The sequence below is a fragment of the Schistocerca serialis genome, chromosome 7, assembly GCF_023864345.2.
Source record: "Schistocerca serialis cubense isolate TAMUIC-IGC-003099 chromosome 7, iqSchSeri2.2, whole genome shotgun sequence".
Lineage (NCBI taxonomy): Eukaryota > Metazoa > Arthropoda > Insecta > Orthoptera > Acrididae > Schistocerca > Schistocerca serialis.
Genome location: NC_064644.1, coordinates 190,909,984 through 190,933,431, shown reverse-complemented (window position 1 = coordinate 190,933,431; position 23,448 = coordinate 190,909,984). Strand labels below are relative to the sequence as shown.

The 23,448-nt window shown below is 43.3% G+C and overlaps 1 protein-coding gene across 1 annotated transcript in view; it reads left to right on the top strand.

Annotated features, from left to right (window-relative positions):
• The window catches only part of LOC126412241 (mucin-2), a 245,101-nt gene extending 222,479 nt beyond the window's left edge, over positions 1 to 22,622 (top strand). Inside the window, exons 8-10 of the mRNA XM_050081733.1 lie at positions 10,315 to 11,558; positions 14,745 to 17,623; positions 21,153 to 22,622. Of these exons, the coding sequence (XP_049937690.1) occupies positions 10,315 to 11,558; positions 14,745 to 17,623; positions 21,153 to 21,538 (4,509 nt within the window). The 3' untranslated portion in view covers positions 21,539 to 22,622. The remainder of the gene's footprint in view (positions 1 to 10,314; positions 11,559 to 14,744; positions 17,624 to 21,152) is intronic.
• Positions 22,623 to 23,448: the final 826 nt, after the last annotated feature.

The window sequence follows — 23,448 nt, the reverse complement described above, 5'->3', positions numbered from 1 at the left end:
TGAAGCTTTGCCTGGACATCAGGAATGAGATTACCATGGCAAACTTTGTATGCAGTTTTGTCTGAAAGCTGATGCAGTCCCTCAGCCACATACTCCTGACGATCAAGTACCACGGTCGTGGAACCCTTGTCAGCCAGAAGAATGATGATGGATCGGTCAGCCTTCAGATCACGGATAGCCTGGGCTTCAGCTGTGATAATGGTGGGTCTAGGATTAAGGTTTTTCAAGAAAGATTGAGAGGCAAGGCTGGAATTGAGAAATTCCTGGAAGGTTGGAGAGGGTAATTTTGAGGAAGAGGAGGTGGGTCCCACTGTGATGTAGGATGGAACTGTTCCAGGCAGGGTTCAATGTGGATAGTGTCTTGGGGAGTTGGATCATTAGGAGTAGGATTAGGATTATTTTTCTTCGTGGCAAAGTGACATTTCCAGCAGAGACTATGAGTGTAGGACAGTAAATCTTTGACGAGGGCTGTTTGGATGAATCTGGTAGTAGGGCTGAAGATGAAGGTGAAGGACAGAGGTTTCGGATTGGGAGAGAGGTTTGGAGGAAAGGTTAACTACTGATTTAGGGTGTTGTGGTTCCAGATTGTGTTGATTAGAATTTTGGGGTTTTGGGGGGAGTGGAGCTGGAAGTGGGAGATTGAGTAGATGGGAGAGACTGCGTCTGTGTGCAATGAGAGGAGGTTGAGGTTTGTTGGAAAGGTTGTGGAGGGTGAGTGAGTTGCCTTTCTGGGGGTGGGAAACCAGGAGATTGAATAGTTTTTTGAGGTGGAGGGTGGCATGCTGTTCTAATTTGCGGTTGGCCTGTAGGAGGATGCTCTGAACAGCCGGTATGGATGTGGGAGAGGAAAGATTGAGGACTTTGATTACGGATAGGAGTTGACGGGTGTGTTCATTGGCTGAGTTGATGTGTAGGTGAAGGATTAGGCGGGTGAGGGCTATGGATTGTTTGGTTTGGAACTGGTATAGGGACTGATGGAAAGAAGGGTTACAGCCAGAGATGGGAACATTAAGTGTGAGGCCTTTTGGGGTAATGCCAAATGTCAGACAAACCTGAGTAAATAAAATATGGGAGCATAATGTGGCCAGGGCGAAGGAATGTTTGCAGAGGGAATGTAAATAACACTTGATGTGGTCATTGTGGGGATGTTGTGAGGGTGACATGGTATTTAGAAGGTAGAAAGTGTAACATGAGGCTAAAATGAAAATAAAAATAAAAATATATTGGGAGAGATAAAGGTGAACTAGAAAACAACTAGAAAGCAACTACAAAACCTTTTGCCTGACTCAATCAACCTCCTGACCCCACCGAAACCCCACACCCCCACCTTCTACCTACTTCCTAAAATCCACAAACCCAAACATCCCGGCCGCCCCATTGTAGCTGGTTACCAAGCCCCCACAGAACGTATCTCTGCCTACATAGATCAAAACCTTCAACCCATTATATGCAGTCTCCCATCCTTCATCAAAGACACCAACCACTTTCTCGAACGCCTGGAATCCATACCCAATCTGTAACCCCCGGAAACTATCCTTGTAACCATTGATGCCACTTCCTTATACACAAATATCCTGCACGTCCAGGACCTCACTGTGATGGAGCACTTCCTTTCACGCCGATCACCTGCTACCCTACCTAAAACCTCTTTCCTCATTACCTTAGCCAGCTTCATCCTTCTTCACTTTTGAAGGCCAGACATACCAACAATTAAAGGGAACAGCGATGGGTACAAGGATGGCCCCCTCGTATGCCAACCTATTGATGGGTCACTTAGAGGAAGCCTTCTTGGTTACCCAAGCCTGCCAATCCAAAGTTTGGTACAGATTTATTGATGACATCTTTGTGATCTGGACCCACAGTGAAGAACTCCAGAATTACCTCCCCCGCCTCAACTCCTTTGGTTCCATCAGTTTCACCCGGTCCTACTCCAAATCCCATGCCACTTTCCTCGATGTTGACCTCCATCTGTCCAATGGACAGCTTCACACATCCGTCCACGTCAAACCCACTAACAAGCAATAGTACCTCCATTATGACAGCTGCCACCCATTCCATATCAAACGGTCCCTTCCCTACAGCTTAAGTTTTTGTGGCAAACGTATCTGCTCCCGTCTTGAATCCCTGAACAATCACACCAATAACCTGAAAACAGCTTTCGCATCCTGCAACTACCCTCCCGACCTGGTACAGAAGCAAATAGCTAGAGCCACTTCCTCATCCCCTCAAACCCAGAACCTCTTACAGAAGAACCCCAAAAGTGCTCCACTTGTGACAGGATACTTTCCGGGACTGGATCAGACTCTGAATGTGGCTATCCAGCAGGGATACGGCTTCCTCAAATCCTGCCCTGAAATGAGATCCATCCTTCATGAAATCCTCCCCACTCCACCAAGAGTGTCTTTCCACCGTCCACCTAACCTTCGTAACCTCTTGGTTCATTCCTATGAAATCCCCAAACCACCATCCCTACCCTCTGGCTCCCACCCCTGTAACTGCCCCCGGTGTAAAACCTGTCCCATGCAGCCTCCCACCACCACCTACTCCAGTCCTGTAGCCCGGAAGGTATACACGATCAAAGGCAGAGCCACGTGTGAAAGTACCCAAGTGATTTACCAACTGATATGCCTACACTGTGAAGCCTTCTATGTGGGAATGACCAGCAACAAACTGTCAATTCGCGTGAACGGAGACAGGCAGACAGAGTTTGTTGGTAATGAGGATCACCCTGTGGCTAAACATGCCTTGGTGCATGGCCAGCACATCTTGACACAGTGTTACACCATCCGGGTTATCTGGATACTTCGCACTGACACCAACCTATCCAGAACTCCAGAGATGGGAACTTGCCCTTCAGTATATTCTCTCTTCCCATTACCCACCAGGCTTCAACCTCCGCTAATTTCAAGTCCGCCCCTCATACCTCACCTGTCTTTCAACAACATCTTTGCCTCTGTACTTCCGCCTCAACTGACATCTCTGCCCAACCTCTTTGCATTTACATATGTCTGCCTGTGTCTGTATATGTGCGGATGGATGTGTGTGTGTGCGAGTGTATACCTGTCCTTTTTTCCCCGTAAGGTTAGTCTTTCTGCTCCCGGGATTGGAATGAGTCCTTACCCTCTCCCTTAAAACCCACATCCTTTCGTCTTTCCCTCTCCTTCCCTCTTTCCTGATGAAGCAACCATGGGTTGCAAAAGCTTGAATATTTGTGTGTGTGTTTGTGTGTTTTTTATTTTGTGTCTATCAACATACCAGCACTTTCTCGTTTGGTAAGTTAAAGCATCTTAGTTTTTTGTATATACACATATATATAAATATACACTAACAGATATACATACATATATATGTACATACATTTTTATAATTTGTTTGGATTTACTCACAGAGGTGTTTTATAACCAATCTCCTTCATAGTCCAACTGCATTTTCCCAGTATCTTACCAATTATCAATGTCTGTCATCTCCTGTACCTACTTCTGAACTTTTGACCTATATTATTATTCAATTTTATATCCCCACAAATTGTTACACCCCGTGTTGTATGTAGATAGACAGAATTCCACTTGTTACTCACTGACAAAGTTATCGTGGAAGACTACTTTTCTGCATTTTGGTAAGTGCATAATATTATTTTCTGAACATTAAAAGCAAGCTGCCAGTCTTTGTACCACTTTGAACTTGTACATTGTGTCCCTAACCTCTTTAGGTAGGTGACAGACAAGTTCCAAAATCAGGAATAATTGGCTCAAGCCCACTATGACCCAGAATGTATTGTGTCTGCACACTGAGCTTGAATGCATAACAATACCACACATTCATACAGTTCTTGAGTAGTCATCCGGATCAAAATCTCCAAGTTATTTCAGCAAACAGATTCTTTTCTATCTTCAGGTGGTTCCTAATGACTGTGGCTCCTATCGCTATCCATGCAGTCACCTCATTATAAAGGAATGATTTCCTTCTTCTCAGCTCAGTGCAGTGTTCCTTGCTTCACTCAGTTGTGGGCACTATCATGGTTAATTACACTGTCTTGGAGCCTCTTTTAACTCTTTTATTACATAATCCCGTAAGGCATTTTACACACACTTGTTCAATGGGCACAATCCATATACAACCAAGAGTCTTCCAACTGAGATGAAGCACCAGGAGACAACATTCCGAAGGAATGGTACAACGGCATGCAGATAAGGTATCCAATTACACAAGTTGTACCTACACAACAGCAGGATGTTAAAGAGGAGCACAGGTCACTAGTGTGTATCCCATTTGTTGGCAATACCACCAGAAAAGTCAGCAGACTCTTACAGCAACACAATGTCAGATGAGTATTTCGCCCACCCCCTATGACCTTGGCATGAATAGTTCTTTCCAAAGCCATGGACTGCAAAACCTTCTGCCAATGCTGCAAATCATACACTGGGAAAATTGTATGCATGCTGGAAGAGGGGTGCTATAAGCACAGACATCACAATGAAGTATGCAGAACCACCAAATCATTCTGGCTGACCTTAGTACTAAAGAATGGCCATTCTATAGATTATAACAAAATGAAAATCCTTACACAGTCTTCCTCTTTCTTTGACTGCGAGTTAATGAAGCCATTGAAATTAGGGCCAAAGTTGGACTAATTAACAAAGATACAACTGATTTAAGCAAGGAACCCTACACTGCACTGAGCAAAAGCAAATCATTCCTGTACAGTGAGGTCCAAAGCTGATGGTGATACTGCGGAGACACCGTATTTCATAGCTTGGCATCACCACTCTTTCACTATACACTGTGACGGCTGCACGGATAGTGCCAGGAGCACAGAGCCAATGTATATATGACACTGACATGAACAGAGCTGTGCACAGGAACCTCCAGAAAAAAATAACGAATCTGTTTATCAAAATAATGTGGAGAACTTGTGATGTGACCTGGGTAGACACTCAAGAATTCTACAAGTGAGAAATATGCCAGACAACATCAGATGCAATACCGCTCTGTTTTCCTTGTGATGGTTTTACATATTGTTCTAAATAGAGTCTTTTGTTCTCCACCAGAGCAAATAGCTGCAGAACACTGAACCACCCACACACTTTGGTGATGCGGTTTGTCATCACTTAGAAATTGCCTCCCCTCTCTCTGGACTGGATTGGAATTCCAGGTCCCATCATAATATCTCATTCCACTCACTTTTTTTTATAATCACTACATATTTTTTACCTATGTGGGAACATGAAGACAGTTTTACAGTATGGAACTGAAGAGAACTGTTTATTAGGACATTGATAGGTATCAGATCAGACTTTATTGTTATCTTTTTTTTAATAGTGAGCGTTAATTCCATGCATTGTTTAATGCTTGTATAGACTCTTACAATGGTTAGTCTGAATAGATGCAGCTTTCCTTTTTTGTTGGACATCATTTATAGCACTAATTTTGCCAATGATATACTGTGCACTGTGGACGTTTCTGTTTGTATCAGGAAGATGTACTGCTACTGACAAAGAAAGTATAATAAATAGAGTTCTTTTCTTCTTCCTTTTCACTCTGATAATTTACAGATATGCTTCACAAAAACAGAAGAAAAATGAGGATAATGGAATGTAGCCGAATTAAATCAGGTGATGCTGAGCAAATTACATTAGGAAATGAGACACTTAAAGGAGTAAATGAGTTTTGCTATTTGAGCAGCAAAATAAACTGATGATGGCTGAAGAAGAGAGGATATAAAATGTAGACTAGCGATGGCAAGGAAAGCATTTCTGACGCAGAGAAATTTCTTAACATTGAGTATAGATTTCATTGTCAGGAAGTCTATTTTGAAAGTATTTGTACGAAATGCAGCCATGTATGGAAGTGAAACATGGATGATAAACAGTTTAGACAAGAAGAGAATAGAAGCTTTTGACATGTGGTATTACATAATAATGCTGAAAATTATATGGGTAGATCATGTAACCAATGAGGAGGTACTGAATAGAATTGGGGAGAAGAGGAATTTGTGGCACAACTTGACTCGAAGACGGGATTTGTTGGTAGGACACATTTTGAGGCATCATGGCATCACAAATTTAGTACTGGAGGCAAGTGTGGAGGGTAAAAATCACAGAGGGAGACCAAGAGATGAATACACTAAACAGATACAGGATGTAGGTTGCAGTAGTTACTTGGAGATGAAGCAGCTTGCACAGGATAAACCAACATGGAGTGCAGCACCAAACCAGTCTTTAGACTGAGGACCACAACAACAACAACAGCAACAACAACATGCTTCACACATCCATGACTACTGGAGGATTCAAGTAGGAAGAGGCCAATAATGACAAGAGAACTTCCTTCCTTTACTTAATCTAAACATGCTGCACACACAGAGGCCATACTACTTCTAATTTTAGTGTTAGAAATATAAACCAATTACACAAACATAGCAGAACAACTGAAGAAATAATGGTAGTAGTAGGCAGATGAGGTAGTTTACAACAATATGAAACAAGAAAGTTTGGAAACTAAGAACTAATCAATACAGGACAAATTGTTGTGTAATGATTGTGGGGATGTACCTCTTCAGATAGCTTCCAAACAATTTTGGCCAAGAAATGAACATTAATACCTTTAAGCACACAGCCGGGACAATAGTGGAGAAAAATCCATTTATTCCATAAACGAATTATTTGGTTTACTGGGAGGAAAATCCACAAGTGACAGCACACAAAAGCAAGAAAACAGAATTAACTCTCATTCAGTTTTGATAAACAATACAAATGTACATAAATTCAAACATAAGGAAATTGGTGATAAAAATGTAAAGAAGAACTTAATACACTGTAAAAAGTCATCTGCCTATTATGCTACAATATGTTGTGTATATACTCTAAGTTGTAGAGTATACTTTTTAAATGTCACTGTACAATCAAAATGTGGGTTATATGTAAACAAACAATATGTATAATATCTAGTGGCCGAATGAATATGGATAGACATACTCACCAAGTGATGGTGGAACACACACCTAGAAAAATGTTATAATTAGGCAAGCTTTCTAAGCCAGTGGCTCCTTCTTCAGGCAGAAGTGTTGAAGGGAAAGGAAGAGGGATGAAGGAAAAGGATTGGAGAGGTCTCGGAAAAGGGATAGATTTTGGAAAGCAATCTGCAGTCCTGGGTGACTTTTCGAAAATCTGCCCTTCTCCCAGACTTCTCCAGTCCTTTTCCTTCACCACTCTTCCTTCCCCTTCAACCCTTCTGCCTGAAGAAGGAGCCACTGGCTCCAAAAGCTTGCCTAATTATAACCTTCTTTTATGTGTGTATTCTGCCACCACTAGGTGAGTAGGTTTTTTTATCCATCCTAATACATTATATCATCTACAATTGATTGTTTTATTTGGTACAGATGAAGTGAACACAGATATGATAAAGGCAGCAGGTATCCAAGGCATACACCGGCTGCATCGAATTCTCAATGCCACATGGGCAGATAACAAAATACCTGCGGATTGGAGCAAGGGTGTAATAATTCCCCTGTCTAAGAAAGGTAGCAGGCAGAAACCCAACAACTATAGAGGAATAATGCTACTGTCTCATGGGCTGAAAATACTTGAGAAGATCATATAAAAGAGACTGAGAAGTATCACAGAACCACAGCTGGAGGAGAAACAATATGGTTTCAGAAGTAACAGATCAACAATAGATCTAGCTCTTAGCACCCATATGTTGATGGAAAAGTATTGGGAGAAAGGCAAGAACCTGGTCATGTATTCCCTGATATAGAAACAGCCTATAATAGTGTTATAAGGGATACGATCTGGGAATGCCTGGGGAAAAAGAATGTGCCTGAAGGACTAATAAGAAAAATTCAGATGTTGTACACAGACTTTACTCACTGTGTACAAATTGGGGAAGGATGATCATCAAGGTTTGAGACCAAGAGTGGAGTTCAGCAAGGAAGTGCACTGTCCCCACTATTATTCATCACTGTTATTGATACTACAATGAAGAATGTCAAGAAAAAGTCAGGTGAACTGAATGCATTTGCCTTTGCTGATGACATCATGATATGGGGTGATACTGAAGAGGAAGTACAGATGAGACTCAATGAATGGAAATCTCAGTCCCAGAAATATAACCTCAACATCAGCAAGACTAAGACAGTGGTGATGGCAGTCAACAGAGATGGACAACCAGCAAGTGTAAAACTAGGGAACCACAACTAGAGTGTGTGGACAGTTTTCCGTAACTTGGAAGTGTAATCTCCAGTGATAATTTGGTCAGAAATGAAATCACCAGCAGAGTACAAAAAGGACCACTGAATTCTACCACCAAGTATGATCATTTGTATGTGGGATGACTTGATGCCAAAATCAGCCAAACTGAAGATGTTTAATAGCTATTTCATACCAATATTGACCTTTGGTATTGAAACATGTACCCTCACAAAAAGAGAATCATCAAGGCAGCAACCATCAGAGATGAAATTTCTTAGATCCACCATCCAGAAGACCAAGATGGACAAGTTAAGGAATGAGGGGGTGAGGAAAGAAGCCAGAATAAAGACATCCCCAATAGATCAAATCAGCACACCTAGACTTCGATGGTATGGACCTGTGATGAGAATGGAGCCAACTAGAACAGCCAAAATAAATTGAAAAGACAGGTGGATGGGAAAAGACCTCAAGGAAGACCTCAAACCTGATGGATGGACTTGAGTAAGGCTGATCTAGTGACCAGAGGATGGACATTGGATGATGATCTCCGTGAACAGGTGTATTTGGACAGGATGAAGTAGAAGAGGCTCATTACCAGTACCCAGGAAACTGGAACTATATATATATATATATATATATATATATATATATAATAGAGGGAAACATTCCATGCGGGAAAAACATATCTAAAAACAAAGATGATGTAACTTACCAAACAAAAGCGCTGGCATGTCGATAGACACACAAACAAACACAAACATACACACAAAATTCAAGCTTTCGCAACCAACGGTTGCTTCATCAGGAAAGAGGGAAGGAGAGGGAAAGACAAAAGGATGTGGGTTTTAAGGGAGAGGGTAAGGAGTCATTCCAATCCCGGGAGCGGAAAGACTTACCCTAGGGGGAAAAAAGGACAGGTATACACTCGCACACACACATATCCATCCGCACGTACAAAGACACAAGGTTGTGTGTGTATATATCAAAAAACAAAGGTGATGTGACTTACCAAACAAAAGCGCTGGCAGGTCGAAAGACACACAAACAAACACAAACATACACACAAAATTCAAGCTTTCGCAACAAACTGTTGCCTCATCAGGAAAGAGGGAAGGAGAGGGAAAAATGAAAGGATGTGGGTTTTAAGGGAGAGGGTAAGGAGTCATTCCAATCCCGGGAGCGGAAAGACTTACCTTAGGGGGAAAAAAGGACGGGTATACACTCGCGCACACACACACACACACACACACACACACACACACACACACACACACACACACACACACACACACATATCATCAGGAAAGATGAGGCAACAGTTTGTTGCGAAAGCTTGAATTTTGTGTGTATGTTTGTGTTTGTTTGTGTGTCTATCGACCTGCCAGCGCTTTCGTTCGGTAAGTCACCTCATCTTTGTTTATATATATATATATATATATATATGTGTGTGTGTGTGTGTGTGTGTGTGTGTGTGTGTGTGTATTGCGTGCACACATATTACCACCATAGAAATTAACTCTCACAAAAGTCTACAGACAAAAACTATCATAACAGGCATTTAAGGGGAATAACTGAGCTCAAATTAAAAAGTTCCATTGGCCATCAGAACATTTGTGCTGTATTAATTACCAAATACTCTTATAGGTTAAATTATCACCAGAATCAATATCATAATTGCTGCTATCCAGAATTGCAATGGAAAAAAGATTACAAGATTCCATCTTTGACAAGCAAAAATTACATGTGAAATCAAAATACAAATGTATTGAACTTCACAATAAGTCATTTGATAATTCAGTGTCAACTAATTTAATGATGTTGAAGGGAACTTTAACCTGGAAGCAAATTATAAGCTCTGGATGATCATTTAAAATAACAGTATGCCTTACTGCAAAATAATCCAACTCCAGCTTCCCAAAGCAGTAAGACAAACGATTATGTATTTCAACAACATAGGAATTAGTACTACACATATCATAGTGATCATACGAGATGAAGTCACTATAACAAATTATAAATTAAAAAACCAGTATTAAGATAACAAGTAAAATTCAGGGATATTCACCTTTTAGTTCCTCTAACTAGTGCCTTTACTAACTGTAAGAATTTATTTGTTTTATTCCAGATATGCTCCGGACAATGCACTGGGAAGTGTCAAGAAACCCAGGTAACAACAGTACAAACAGAGTTACCACCAAATTGCTACCCTGGTGCCACAGATCCTCGATGCCCCATCCCAACTACCCAGCAAATTCCAACGACACCATCACGATGTTATCCAGGTTCACTAGACCCTAGATGCCCTCAAACACCTACAACCACAACTCAAAGACCTCAATGCTACCCAGGATCTACAGACCCCAGATGTCCACAATTCACTACTACGACTACTACCCCCTACCCAAGATGTTTCCCAGGATCTACAGATCCCAGATGTCCGAAACAAACAGCTACAACTTCAACACAACCTCCTTTGCGCTGCTTTCCGGGATCTCTAGATCCCAGGTGCCCAAAAACAACAACATTTGCACCACAAACCACCACAGCCAAAATTGTTTGCTATCCAGGCTCTACTGATCCAAGATGTCCAAGAACAACTACTCAGCCACCTACAAGACAACCATCATGTTATCCAGGATCACCAGATCCTCGATGCCCAGCAACAATCACCCCACCAGCGCGATGTTACCCAGGATCTACAGATCCCAGATGTCCAAGGCCTACTACTACAACTTCAACACAAACGCCTCTGCGCTGCTATCCAGGATCTCTTGACCCCAGATGCCCACAAACAACTACATTTGCACCACCAACTACCACTCACAAACCAGTTTGCTATCCCGGATCAACTGATCCAAGATGTCCGAGAACAACCACTACTTACCGACCAACTACTACTACAGAAAGGCCACTTGTCTGCTATCCTGGTTCTACAGATCCCCGATGCCCCAAACCTCCAACCACTCCTAGGTGCTATCCAGGCTCTACAGACCCACGCTGCCCACCACCACAAACAACACCAGCAATTCCTGTCTGTTATCCAGGGTCAACAGATCCACGCTGTCCTCAGACAACCTTGATACCCAGAACAAGTACTCCAGGTAGCACATACCTCCCACCTACCACGACTGAGAGGCCACTGGTCTGCTATCCAGGCTCTACTGACCCAAGATGTCCAAGACCAACCACTCAACCGCCTACTAGGCAACCATCTTGCTACCCAGGATCACTAGATCCTCGGTGCCCAACAACAACCACACCACCAGCACGGTGTTACCCAGGCTCTACAGATCCGAGATGCCCTAGACCCACCACTACAACTTCAACACAGCCCCCTCCACGCTGCTATCCTGGATCTCTTGACCCCAGGTGCCCAAAAACCACTGCATTTGTACCATCCACAATGACTGCTAGACCTCCCTGCTATCCAGGCTCCACCGATCCAAGGTGCCCCAAACCAACCACCACATATCGACCACCTACTACTACAGAACGCCCATTTGTTTGTTATCCTGGTTCTACAGATCTCCGTTGTCCAAGACCAACTACGACCTCAACTCCACCCCCACAATGCTACCCAGGATCTACAGATCCCAGATGTCCTAAAACAACTACCACCACCCCTCCACCAAGATGTTTCCCAGGATCTACGGACCCAAGATGTCCTAAACCAATCACTACCACGACCACAACAACTCCATTACGCTGTTATCCAGGCTCTCTAGATCCTCGGTGTCCACAGACTACAACATATGCACCACCTACCACTACTCCAAGACTTGTTTGTTATCCTGGTTCAACTGACCCTAGGTGTCCCAGACCTACCACCACATACCGACCACCTACTACAACAGAGCGACCACTTGTTTGTTATCCTGGTTCAACTGATCCTCGTTGTCCAAAACCTCCCACAACACCAAGGTGCTTCCCAGGTTCGACTGATCCAAGATGTCCACCACCATATACAACACCAAGCACACCTGTGTGTTACCCAGGATCGTCAGATCCACGCTGTCCACAAACGACCACGAGACCTAGAACAAGTACTCCAGGTAGCACATACCTCCCACCACCTACAACTATTAAGCCTCCAGTCTGCTACCCAGGCTCAACTGATCCAAGATGTCCAAGAACAACTACTCAGCCACCTACAAGACAACCATCTTGTTACCCAGGATCACCAGATCCCCGATGCCCTGCAACAACCAACCCACCAGTGCGATGTTACCCAGGATCTACAGATCCCAGATGTCCAAGGCCTACTACTACAACTTCAACGCAACCCCCACCACGCTGCTATCCTGGATCTCTTGATCCCAGGTGCCCACAAACAACTACATTTGCACCACCTACCACCACTCGCAAACCAGCTTGCTATCTGGGATCAACTGATCCAAGGTGCCCAAGAACAACCACTACTTACCGACCAACTACTACTACTGAAAGGCCACGTGTTTGCTATCCAGGTTCTACAGATCCCCGATGTCCCAAACCTCCAACCACTCCTAGGTGTTATCCAGGCTCTACAGACCCACGCTGCCCACCACCACAAACAACACCAGCAACTCCTGTCTGTTATCCAGGTTCAACAGATCCACGCTGTCCTCAGACAACTTTGATACCCAGAACAAGTACTCCAGGTAGCACATACCTCCCACCACCAACAACTATTAAGCCTCCAGTCTGCTACCCAGGCTCAACTGACCCAAGATGTCCAAAACCAACCACCCAACCACCTACTAGGCAACCATCTTGCTACCCGGGATCACTAGATCCTCGGTGCCCAACAACAACCACACCACCAGCACGGTGTTACCCAGGCTCTACAGATCCGAGATGCCCTAGACCCACCACTACAACTTCAACACAACCTCCTCCACGCTGCTATCCTGGATCTCTTGACCCCAGGTGCCCAAAAACCACTGCATTTGTACCATCCACAACAACTGCTAGACCTCCCTGCTATCCAGGCTCAACTGATCCAAGGTGCCCCAAACCAACCACCACATATCGACCACCTACTACTACAGAACGCCCACTTGTTTGTTATCCTGGCTCAACAGATCCTCGCTGTCCACGACCTACCACAAGGCCAACTACCCCAGGTAGCACTTACCTACCACCAATTACAACAACTGTGCGACAACCTACCTGTTACCCAGGTTCTCTTGATCCCCATTGCCCAAGACCAACTACAACCTCAACTCCACCCCCACAATGCTACCCAGGATCTACAGATCCCAGATGTCCTAAAACAACTACCACCACCCCTCCACCAAGATGTTTCCCAGGATCTACGGACCCAAGATGTCCTAAACCAATCACTACCACGACCACAACAACCCCACTACGCTGTTACCCAGGCTCTCTAGATCCTCGGTGTCCACAGAGTACAACATATGCACCACCTACCACTACTCCAAGACTTGTTTGTTATCCTGGTTCAACTGACCCTAGGTGTCCCAGACCTACCACTACATACCAACCACCTACTACAACAGAGCGACCACTTGTATGTTATCCTGGTTCAACTGATCCTCGTTGTCCAAAACCTCCCACAACACCAAGGTGCTTCCCAGGTTCGACTGATCCAAGATGTCCACCACCATATACAACACCAAGCACACCTGTGTGTTACCCAGGATCGCCAGATCCACGCTGTCCACAAACGACCACGAGACCTAGAACAAGTACTCCAGGAAGCACATATCTCCCACCACCTACAACTATTAAGCCTCCAGTCTGCTACCCAGGCTCAACTGATCCAAGATGTCCAAGAACAACTACTCAGCCACCTACAAGACAACCATCTTGCTACCCTGGATCACCAGATCCCAGATGCCCAGCAACAACCACCCCACCAGCTAGATGTTACCCAGGATCTACAGATCCCAGATGTCCAAGGCCTACTACTACAACTTCAACACAACCCCCACCACGCTGCTATCCTGGATCTCTTGATCCCAGGTGCCCACAAACAACTACATTTGCACCACCTACCACCACTCGCAAACCAGTTTGCTATCCAGGATCGACTGATCCAAGGTGCCCAAGGACAACGACTACTTACCGACCAACTACTACTACTGAAAGGCCACTTGTTTGCTATCCGGGTTCTACAGATCCCCGATGTCCCAAACCTCCAACCACTCCTAGGTGCTATCCAGGCTCTACAGACCCACGCTGCCCACCACCACAAACAACACCAGCAACTCCTGTCTGTTATCCAGGTTCAACAGATCCACGCTGTCCTCAGACAACTTTGATACCCAGAACAAGTACTCCAGGTAGCACATACCTCCCACCAACAACAACTCTTAAGCCTCCAGTCTGCTACCCAGGCTCAACTGATCCAAGATGTCCAAGAACAACTACTCAGCCACCTACAAGACAACCATCATGCTACCCAGGATCACCAGATCCCCGATGCCCAACAACAACTACCCCACCAGCACGATGTTACCCAGGATCTACAGATCCCAGATGTCCAAGGCCAACTACTACACCTTCAACACAACCCCCTCTACGCTGCTATCCTGGATCTCTTGACCCCAGGTGCCCAAAAACCACTGCATTTGTACCATCCACAACAACTGCTAGACCTCCCTGCTATCCAGGCTCAACTGATCCAAGGTGCCCCAAACCGAGCACCACATATCGACCACCTACTACTACAGAACGCCCACTTGTTTGTTATCCTGGTTCTACAGATCCCCGTTGTCCAAAACCTCCTACAACACCAAGATGTTTTCCTGGCTCAACAGATCCTCGCTGTCCACAACCCACCACAAGGCCAACTACCCCAGGTAGCACTTACCTACCACCAATTATGACAACTGTGCGACAACCTACCTGTTACCCAGGTTCTCTAGATCCCCGTTGCCCAAGACCAACTACAACCTCAACTCCACCCCCACGATGCTACCCAGGATCTACAGATCCCAGATGTCCTAAAACCACTACCACCACCCCTCCACCAAGATGTTTCCCAGGATCTACGGACCCAAGATGTCCTAAACCAATCACTACCACGACCACAACAACTCTATTACGCTGTTATCCAGGCTCTCTAGATCCTCGGTGTCCACAGACTACAACATATGCGCCACCTACCACTACTCCAAGAATTGTTTGTTATCCTGGTTCAACTGACCCTAGGTGTCCCAGACCTACCACCACATACCGACCACCTACTACAACAGAGCGCCCACTTGTTTGTTATCCTGGTTCAACTGATCCTCGTTGTCCAAAACCTCCCACAACACCAAGGTGCTTCCCAGGTTCGACTGATCCAAGATGTCCACCACCGTATACGACACCAAGTACACCGGTGTGTTACCCAGGATCGCCTGATCCACGCTGTCCACAAACGACCACGAGACCTAGAACAAGTACTCCAGGTAGCACTTACCTTCCACCACCTACAACTATTAAGCCTCCAGTCTGCTACCCAGGCTCAACTGATCCAAGATGTCCAAGAACAACTACTCAGCCACCTACAAGACAACCATCTTGTTACCCTGGATCACCAGATCCCAGATGCCCAGCAACAACCACCCCACCAGCTAGATGTTACCCAGGATCTACAGATCCCAGATGTCCAAGGCCTACTACAACAACTTCAACACAACCCCCTCCACGCTGCTATCCTGGATCTCTTGATCCCAGGTGCCCACAAACAACTACATTTGCACCACCAACCACCACTCGCAAACCAGTTTGCTATCCAGGATCGACTGATCCAAGGTGTCCAAGAACAACCACTACTTACCGACCAACTACTACTACTGAAAAGCCACCTGTTTGCTATCCAGGTTCTACAGATCCCCGTTGTCCAAAACCTCCTACAACACCAAGATGTTTTCCTGGTTCAACAGATCCCCGCTGTCCACAACCTACAACAAGGCCAACTACTCCAGGTAGCACTTACCTACCACCAGTTACCACAACTGTACGACAACCCATCTGTTATCCAGGTTCTCTAGATCCCCGTTGTCCAAGACCAACTACAACCTCAACTCCACCCCCACGATGCTACCCAGGATCTACGGATCCCAGATGTCCTAAAACAACTACCACCACCCCTGCACCAAGATGTTTCCCAGGATCTACAGATCCAAGATGTCCTAAACCAATCACTACCACAACCACAACAACTCCATTACGCTGCTTCCCTGGATCTTTAGATCCTCGCTGCCCGCAGACTACAACATATGCACCACCTACCACTACTCCAAGACTTGTTTGTTATCCTGGTTCAACTGATCCTCGTTGTCCAAAACCTCCCACAACACCAAGGTGCTTCCCAGGTTCAACTGATCCAAGGTGTCCACCACCGTATACAACACCAATCACGCCTGTGTGTTACCCAGGCTCTCCAGATCCACGTTGTCCACAAACGACCACGAGACCTAGAACAAGTACTCCAGGAAGCACTTACCTCCCACCACCTACAACTATTAAACCTCCAGTCTGCTACCCAGGCTCAACTGATCCCAGATGTCCAAGAACAACTACTCAGCCACCTACGAGACAGCCATCATGTTACCCAGGTTCACTGGACCCTCGATGCCCTAGGCCAACAACAACCACAACAAGAACCACTAGTCTTCAGTGCTACCCTGGCTCCTCTGATCCTAGGTGTCCACAAACTTCTACTCCTTACCCCATCCCCACAACAACTGTTAGACTTGTATGTTATCCTGGATCCTCCGACCCAAGATGTCCTAGGCCTACAACTACTACATTTTCGCCACCTCAATGCTATCCTGGCTCTCCAGATCCACGATGCCCACAAACCACTACTGAACGTGCTCCAATATGTTATCCAGGTTCACCTGATCCGCGGTGTCCTAAAATACCATCAATACCTACAACTATAGCACCACCTACATTTACAACACCATTCTACTGTCCATGTCTTACAGAACATCCTCCAGAATGTTTTCCAGGTAGTCTTGATCCAAGGTGTCCAACGACAACTAAGAAACCTATTTTACCTCCAATATGTTTTCCAGGTTCAAATGATCCTAGATGCCAAACTTCACCTCCGTACACAACCTCATCACCACTATGCTTCCCTGGGTCCCCAGATCCAAGATGCTCAACAGTACCTCGGACATCAACTCCTGGTCCAAGTTATTTACCACCTGTTGTCTCAACCACAGTTGGAGTAAAGCCAGAGGTACCATCTGGCTGCTATCCAGGGTCCCCAGACAAGAACTGTGCAGCTGACAGCACAATAAATATTGAAACAGATGTGAAACCCCCTAAATGTTTCCCTGGAACAGATGATGCAGACTGTTTTGATGGAGAAGATGGTTCTGCAATATTTCCTATAATAAGGACAACAACAAGGAAATCTGTACCAGTAGTTTCCAAGGATGACTTTCATGGAAAGGATCAAGATCCTAGATACCATGCATTCCATTCATGTAAGTCAACAAAGTTCATATTTTGTTTTAGATAAAATTTTTGTCTCTGCTTTTGTTTGTTTTGTGTGTGTGTGTGTGTGTGTGTGTGTGTGTGTGTGTGTGTGTGTGTGTGTGTGTGTGCGTGTGTGTGTGTGTGCAGCCACACACATGTGCATGTGCACATATGTGCATACTCATGTGTGTACAGTTCAATCCTCAGCTCTGAAAATCATTCATGTGGTTCTTTATGCAGTTGATGCCACTATCGTACACTTACGTGGTATTAGTATATGCAGAATTTAAAGAAATACCCTATTGATCTCTACTGTCCTGCTACAAACAGAATAGAAACATTAATAGTGAAAGTAACTGAGTGCTGTGATCCATGTTCAAGTGTAGATCCCAGGTTACATAAGGTACATCTTCACAGTCAAAAGAGCAAGGCTAATCAAATCTCCACCCAAAAGTTGAAGCTGCCAGATGGTTAATATTTCCAGTCCAAAACAGAATCACAGGAAATCCAAAAATCACAGCAGAACAATGAATAGCATCTTAATGTGGCCTAAGTCTCAACACAATTTGTGCCAGTTATGCCTGTAGTCTTTTAGTGAGGATACAAAAACCCTCCCTCTTTAATTATCACATGGTGCTAAAAATGCCCTGATATGGACTGATGACTTAGGAACAAAGTGAGCTAGGATCTCTATCAAAGTATCACTTTTTTTCAGGATTAGCCAGTTGTACAGGGTGGGGGTATCAAGTACAACCAAATCATTAACTACCAGCCAGAACATTACCCCTTCTGACCTACTATTGATATAAACATGCCCAGGCGATAGCACTGTCACCTGTTGAGGAATGACTGCTAGTCAGACACATGCACAGTGCATGTAGTATCAGTGAGCGGGATGTCCGTGTGCAGAATGGGGAAGACATGCAATCTAACTTAATTTGACCGAGGGCAGATTGTTATGGCCTGGAAACTTGGCTCAAGCATTTTGGAAACTGCATGACTTGAATGTTTGAGGAGTGCTGTGGTGAACATCTTCAACATGTAGTGAAACCAAATCCAGATACCGTGGGGTTGCACGGCCTTCCCTCATTACAGATGCCGGATGTTGTAGGCTGGGCAGACTGGTAAAACAGGGCAGGTAGCGAACTGTGGTGGAACTAACATCATGCCGGATGTTGTAGGCTGGGCAGACTGGTAAAACAGGACAGGTAGCAAACTGTGGCGGAACTAACATCAGACTTTAATGCTGGGCAAGGTACAAGTATGTCTGAACATGCAGTGCACCAAACACTCATACAATGGGCCCTCACAATCAGCAACTCTGACTGAAATGGCATTTGACCATTGGCACTGGACATTGGTGCAGTGGCAGAGCACTGTGTGGTCTAATGAATCCCAATATCTTCTTTATTATACTGATGGGAGGGCGCAAACCCATTGTGTTCCAGGGGAACCACTCCTTAACACTTGTACTGCAGGGTGGAAACAATCTAGCAGCTGCTCCATAGTGCTCTTGTGAACATTCATGTGGGCATTCATGGGTCCAGTGGAGCTCATGCAAGGCATCATGATGACCAAGGAGTATCAGGCACCAGATACAGACCACATATGCCCAGTCAGGACAATCATGTTTCCCAATAGAAACGGCATTTTTCAACAAGATAATGCACCACATCACAAGGCCAGGAGTGTGACGGCGTGGTTCAAGGAACACAGTGGTAAGTTCCAATTGATGTGATGGCCCACAACTCACCAGATCTGAAGCTAATTGAAGACATCTGGGATTTGTTTGAACTTAGCATAAGAGCTCGTTGACTCCCTCTCTGGAATTTACGGGAATTAGATGACTTGTGCCTGCAGATGTGGAGCCAACTCCCTCCAGGGACCTACCATGGCCTCATTGCTTCTATGCCACGACATGTTGCCACTGTTATTTGTATCAAAAGTGTACCTGTGAAGTCTGTGTGTCAGGTGTGGCACTGGAGGTGGAATAGGTGTCGCCTCTGCTCAGATGAACACTATCTGCACAGAGAATTAAGATTGTTGCTATGGACTGCAGAGGTTATAATAATGAGAAGGTGTAGGTGATGGTGCTGGCCTAGACAAATACCTGGCAGCACTTCAAGGAGGTAGGCAATGATATATGAATGTTGAAGCCATAGATGGTGCTGGCCTAGACAAATACCTGGTGGCACTGCAGGGAGGTAGGCAATGATATATGGGTTTTGGGACATAGATCAGTGTTGCTGAAGTTGTGGGTTCTGTCTGGAGACATAGCAGCAGAATCCCATGGCAGACTAGCTGGTCTAGATCAATCATGACTTCAGACGTATGATGTCCTACCCTATCACTGACAAAACCCTTGGTCCACTCACAGTGCAAGGTGCAAGGCCAGACATATGAACCCACACCATAACGAGAGTTATTTATTTGTTGATTACATACTGGCATTTGCATTGTCACAATTAAATTATTATGTGTGTGGAGTTGACAGCTAAATATCATACAGAGGATTCCTTGAGGATCTTGCCATACTTTCATATATATGCAAGTAGATTATAAGTGATGTTCTTGTGGAGGCTCAATCATAGTATTAGGTAAAAAGTCAGTTATTTGCACTTGTGCAAAATTTTTTATTCATATCTCATAGACAAACTGCAAGAAATTGGGAATCTTGAGAAATTTAAAAATAATTTCACTACAGAAAAGTTTTTTTCTCTGTAAATAAGGCCCATTCATACAAATAATAAGTATTATCTTTCAAAAATCATCTGTATATCATCCTGTTTGTTATATTTGCACATACAGTTCACCAGTAGCAGAATAATGTTCATGGAAAAGCAGTATCATTTTTCACTGTTCCTCATTTTTAGGTAATTATATATGTGCATCATTAACTGCATGTGTGTGTGGGGGGGGAAGGGGGGAGGAGGGAGAGGGAGAGAGAGAGAGAGAGAGAGAGAGAGAGAGAGAGAGAGAGAGAGAGAGAGAGAGAGTGCTCTTGCGTGATGCCTGCAGATAATCATCACAAATTCTCATCCATGCTAAGGAGTATTGGACATTTCTTTAAATATTCAAATAAGTTTCCATGAGTATCTAATCTGCAGAGACACACCAACTGTTATACATTTCTGTGACTGTGATGTAAAGTTTATGATATGATTTAGACATTTTGTGTGCTCAAATAATAAACTGTGTAAAATCAACAACAAAATCGAAATGTAAATCTTTCTACTTAGCTTGGAGTTGGCAGATCACATGAATACTGAGCAGCAGTTTACATAAAAAGCAAGTCCTTTTTGTTGTGATGCAGTCATTACATGTACATACCTAAGTGAATAATACATGACAGTGGAATATTCTAGTAAAACATCATCCATAAATACATAACTATTTTTGGTATATGAGGGACAGTAAGAAAGTTAATCCTTATAAACAGCATTAGGTTTTTATGTATGTTTATATACCTTTTATTAATATATGTTTTCATGAGAAACTGCTTCAAGAATGATGTCTAAATTACAGTACTTTCCACAGGGCTGTTTGAACCTCAAAAAATTGGTCGCAGGCGTAAAATTTTTCATCGCAGCATTGATGAAGAAAACATTTCTCAAACACATCACGTGACCAAACGGGAAGTTGAGCAGCAAGTTGTTGCCATAACAATCGGAGTACGTGGGCTTATGGTTGGCACTGAAAATGATCTTCGGTCACATTCACTAGTTAAACGAGATCTTCAATATGATGTCCATCCTCAACAAGTTCAAGGAGAGCTCACAAATACATCAGTTACAATTGTAGCTACAGTTGCAGTAATAATTAGTGCAGTTGCAGCTGTTTCATACATTTTTTTAAGAATTCATAAATATCGCAACATACAGCGATCAGAAAGGGTTATAACAACTATGCCGGAACTGAAATAGCGAATTCAAATCAACAAATCTGTCTTTTCTAAGAGTTTCTACAAAGAAACACTCAAAAGTGCATCTTTTACTTTAACAATTTGTGGTATAAGTTATGTGTAATATTTATTCTCCATTATATGGAGCTTGTAGCCTGACTTACACCACAAATCCAGTACCTACATGTCTTCAAGAGAAAACTGGTTTTGTGCAAACACACAATAAATTTTTATATAAATTGTTCCTAAATTAAGCACAGACAGTGTGTATTTTATACATTATAGAAAAACAAAAATAATATTTTTATGTGTGGACACATTCATATGAGATAAAAGGCGATTATTGCAGATGTTTGATTGTGAAATTTTGATCAAATTGCTTCACTCTCAGGGAGTTTTCACAGAACAATAAAAATTTGTGCTCTTAGATAATAGCAGATAATACCTTCCATTACATATTGAGTTACTGATACACTCAATATTCAAATTATGATAAAAGTAATGCTTTTTATCCTACTTTTGCTCTACTAAATTGAAGTTTTTTAATCTGGCTGAGACAGTTCTTCAGCATTAAATAAGAAAGCTTTAAAAAGAATTGAAAGCAAAAAGCACAAATTAATGTCTCTAAAATTTATAGCAAGACTGTTTTGTCCTGAGCACAAATTAATATGGCAAACAAAAACTTCTCTAAACAACAGACATAAGACTGAACCTCTATGACAGATTAAATCTGTGCACCCAGGTACATTGGCTTCTGCTAAATGTTCACTAGCTACTGCTAACCCAGTGCCTCAGTTCTCTTCCTGAAAACTCTGAGCACATATGCATAAAATCAAGTTATGACCTCAATTTACTGAGGTGCTTCAGTCTCTCATGAAGGTTCACTCAAGTGCACACTTTGTGACATAATGGAATATTCATTCAGAAACTCTGACATAAACATTTGTTTCTCCACAATATTGTATACCTTAAGGAAACTGTATACTTGTGCCATTACTTAGCCAATTTTCAAATACAGAATTACAGTATCTAAGTGAAAAACCAGTTTTTTATTGCAACACATATAAAAATTTCATCAAATACTTAAATAAAATTGGTGACTCTGCTGTAATGTACTCATTTCTCCAGTTATACAAAAGTACCTTTGTTTACTAAGTATTTTGTAATACTTCCATTTTGCTGCAGTTCAAACAACCAAACCTCAAAAGTATTGCTGAAACAACTTAAACTCTACATTATCATATTTTCTTACCATAAGGAAGGCATGTTGAGCTGCAGACAAGCACAATTAACAGACACTTACACAAAGCTTTTGGCCACAGCCTTCATCAGCAAAAGAGAAACACAGATCATTCATACCCATTAGCAAGCACACCTCACACCAACTCTGGCAGCTTGGACCATAATGCCTTTAGCTGATGAAAGCTGTGGCTGAAAGCTTTGAGTAACTGTCCTTTAATTGTGCCTGCCTGCAATTTAATGTGTCTTCTTTAGAGTAAGTAGCAATCTGTCTTTACCTGAATTGCTGATACCACTACCTGGAGTTTCCATTGTTTGATTTTACCATAGTTTCTTATTTGCGGTAAACTTAGTGGAAATAAAAATCCAACAAAGTTATATTTTATAATAAGTAAAGCTGCTGGTGACTCAAAAACTTAGTGCTCATTCTCTTCTTTCTGTGGGATAAATTTTAGATGTTCTCTCAGTAAATGTATTGTTGTTTCTTTTACATAGAAGCAAATATCAAGTGGAAAATGTCCTGACATCAACCTAAGAGTATTCCTGAGATTATGCTATCAACATTAGTTCAATGCACATTTCCTTTCTCTGTTATACATTCATTTCAGAAAACTCATATGAAAGGATACGTCAAAATACTAAAGAGAATGAGAGAACAATATTTCTTTACTTCCAGGATTATCCAGGGGCAAA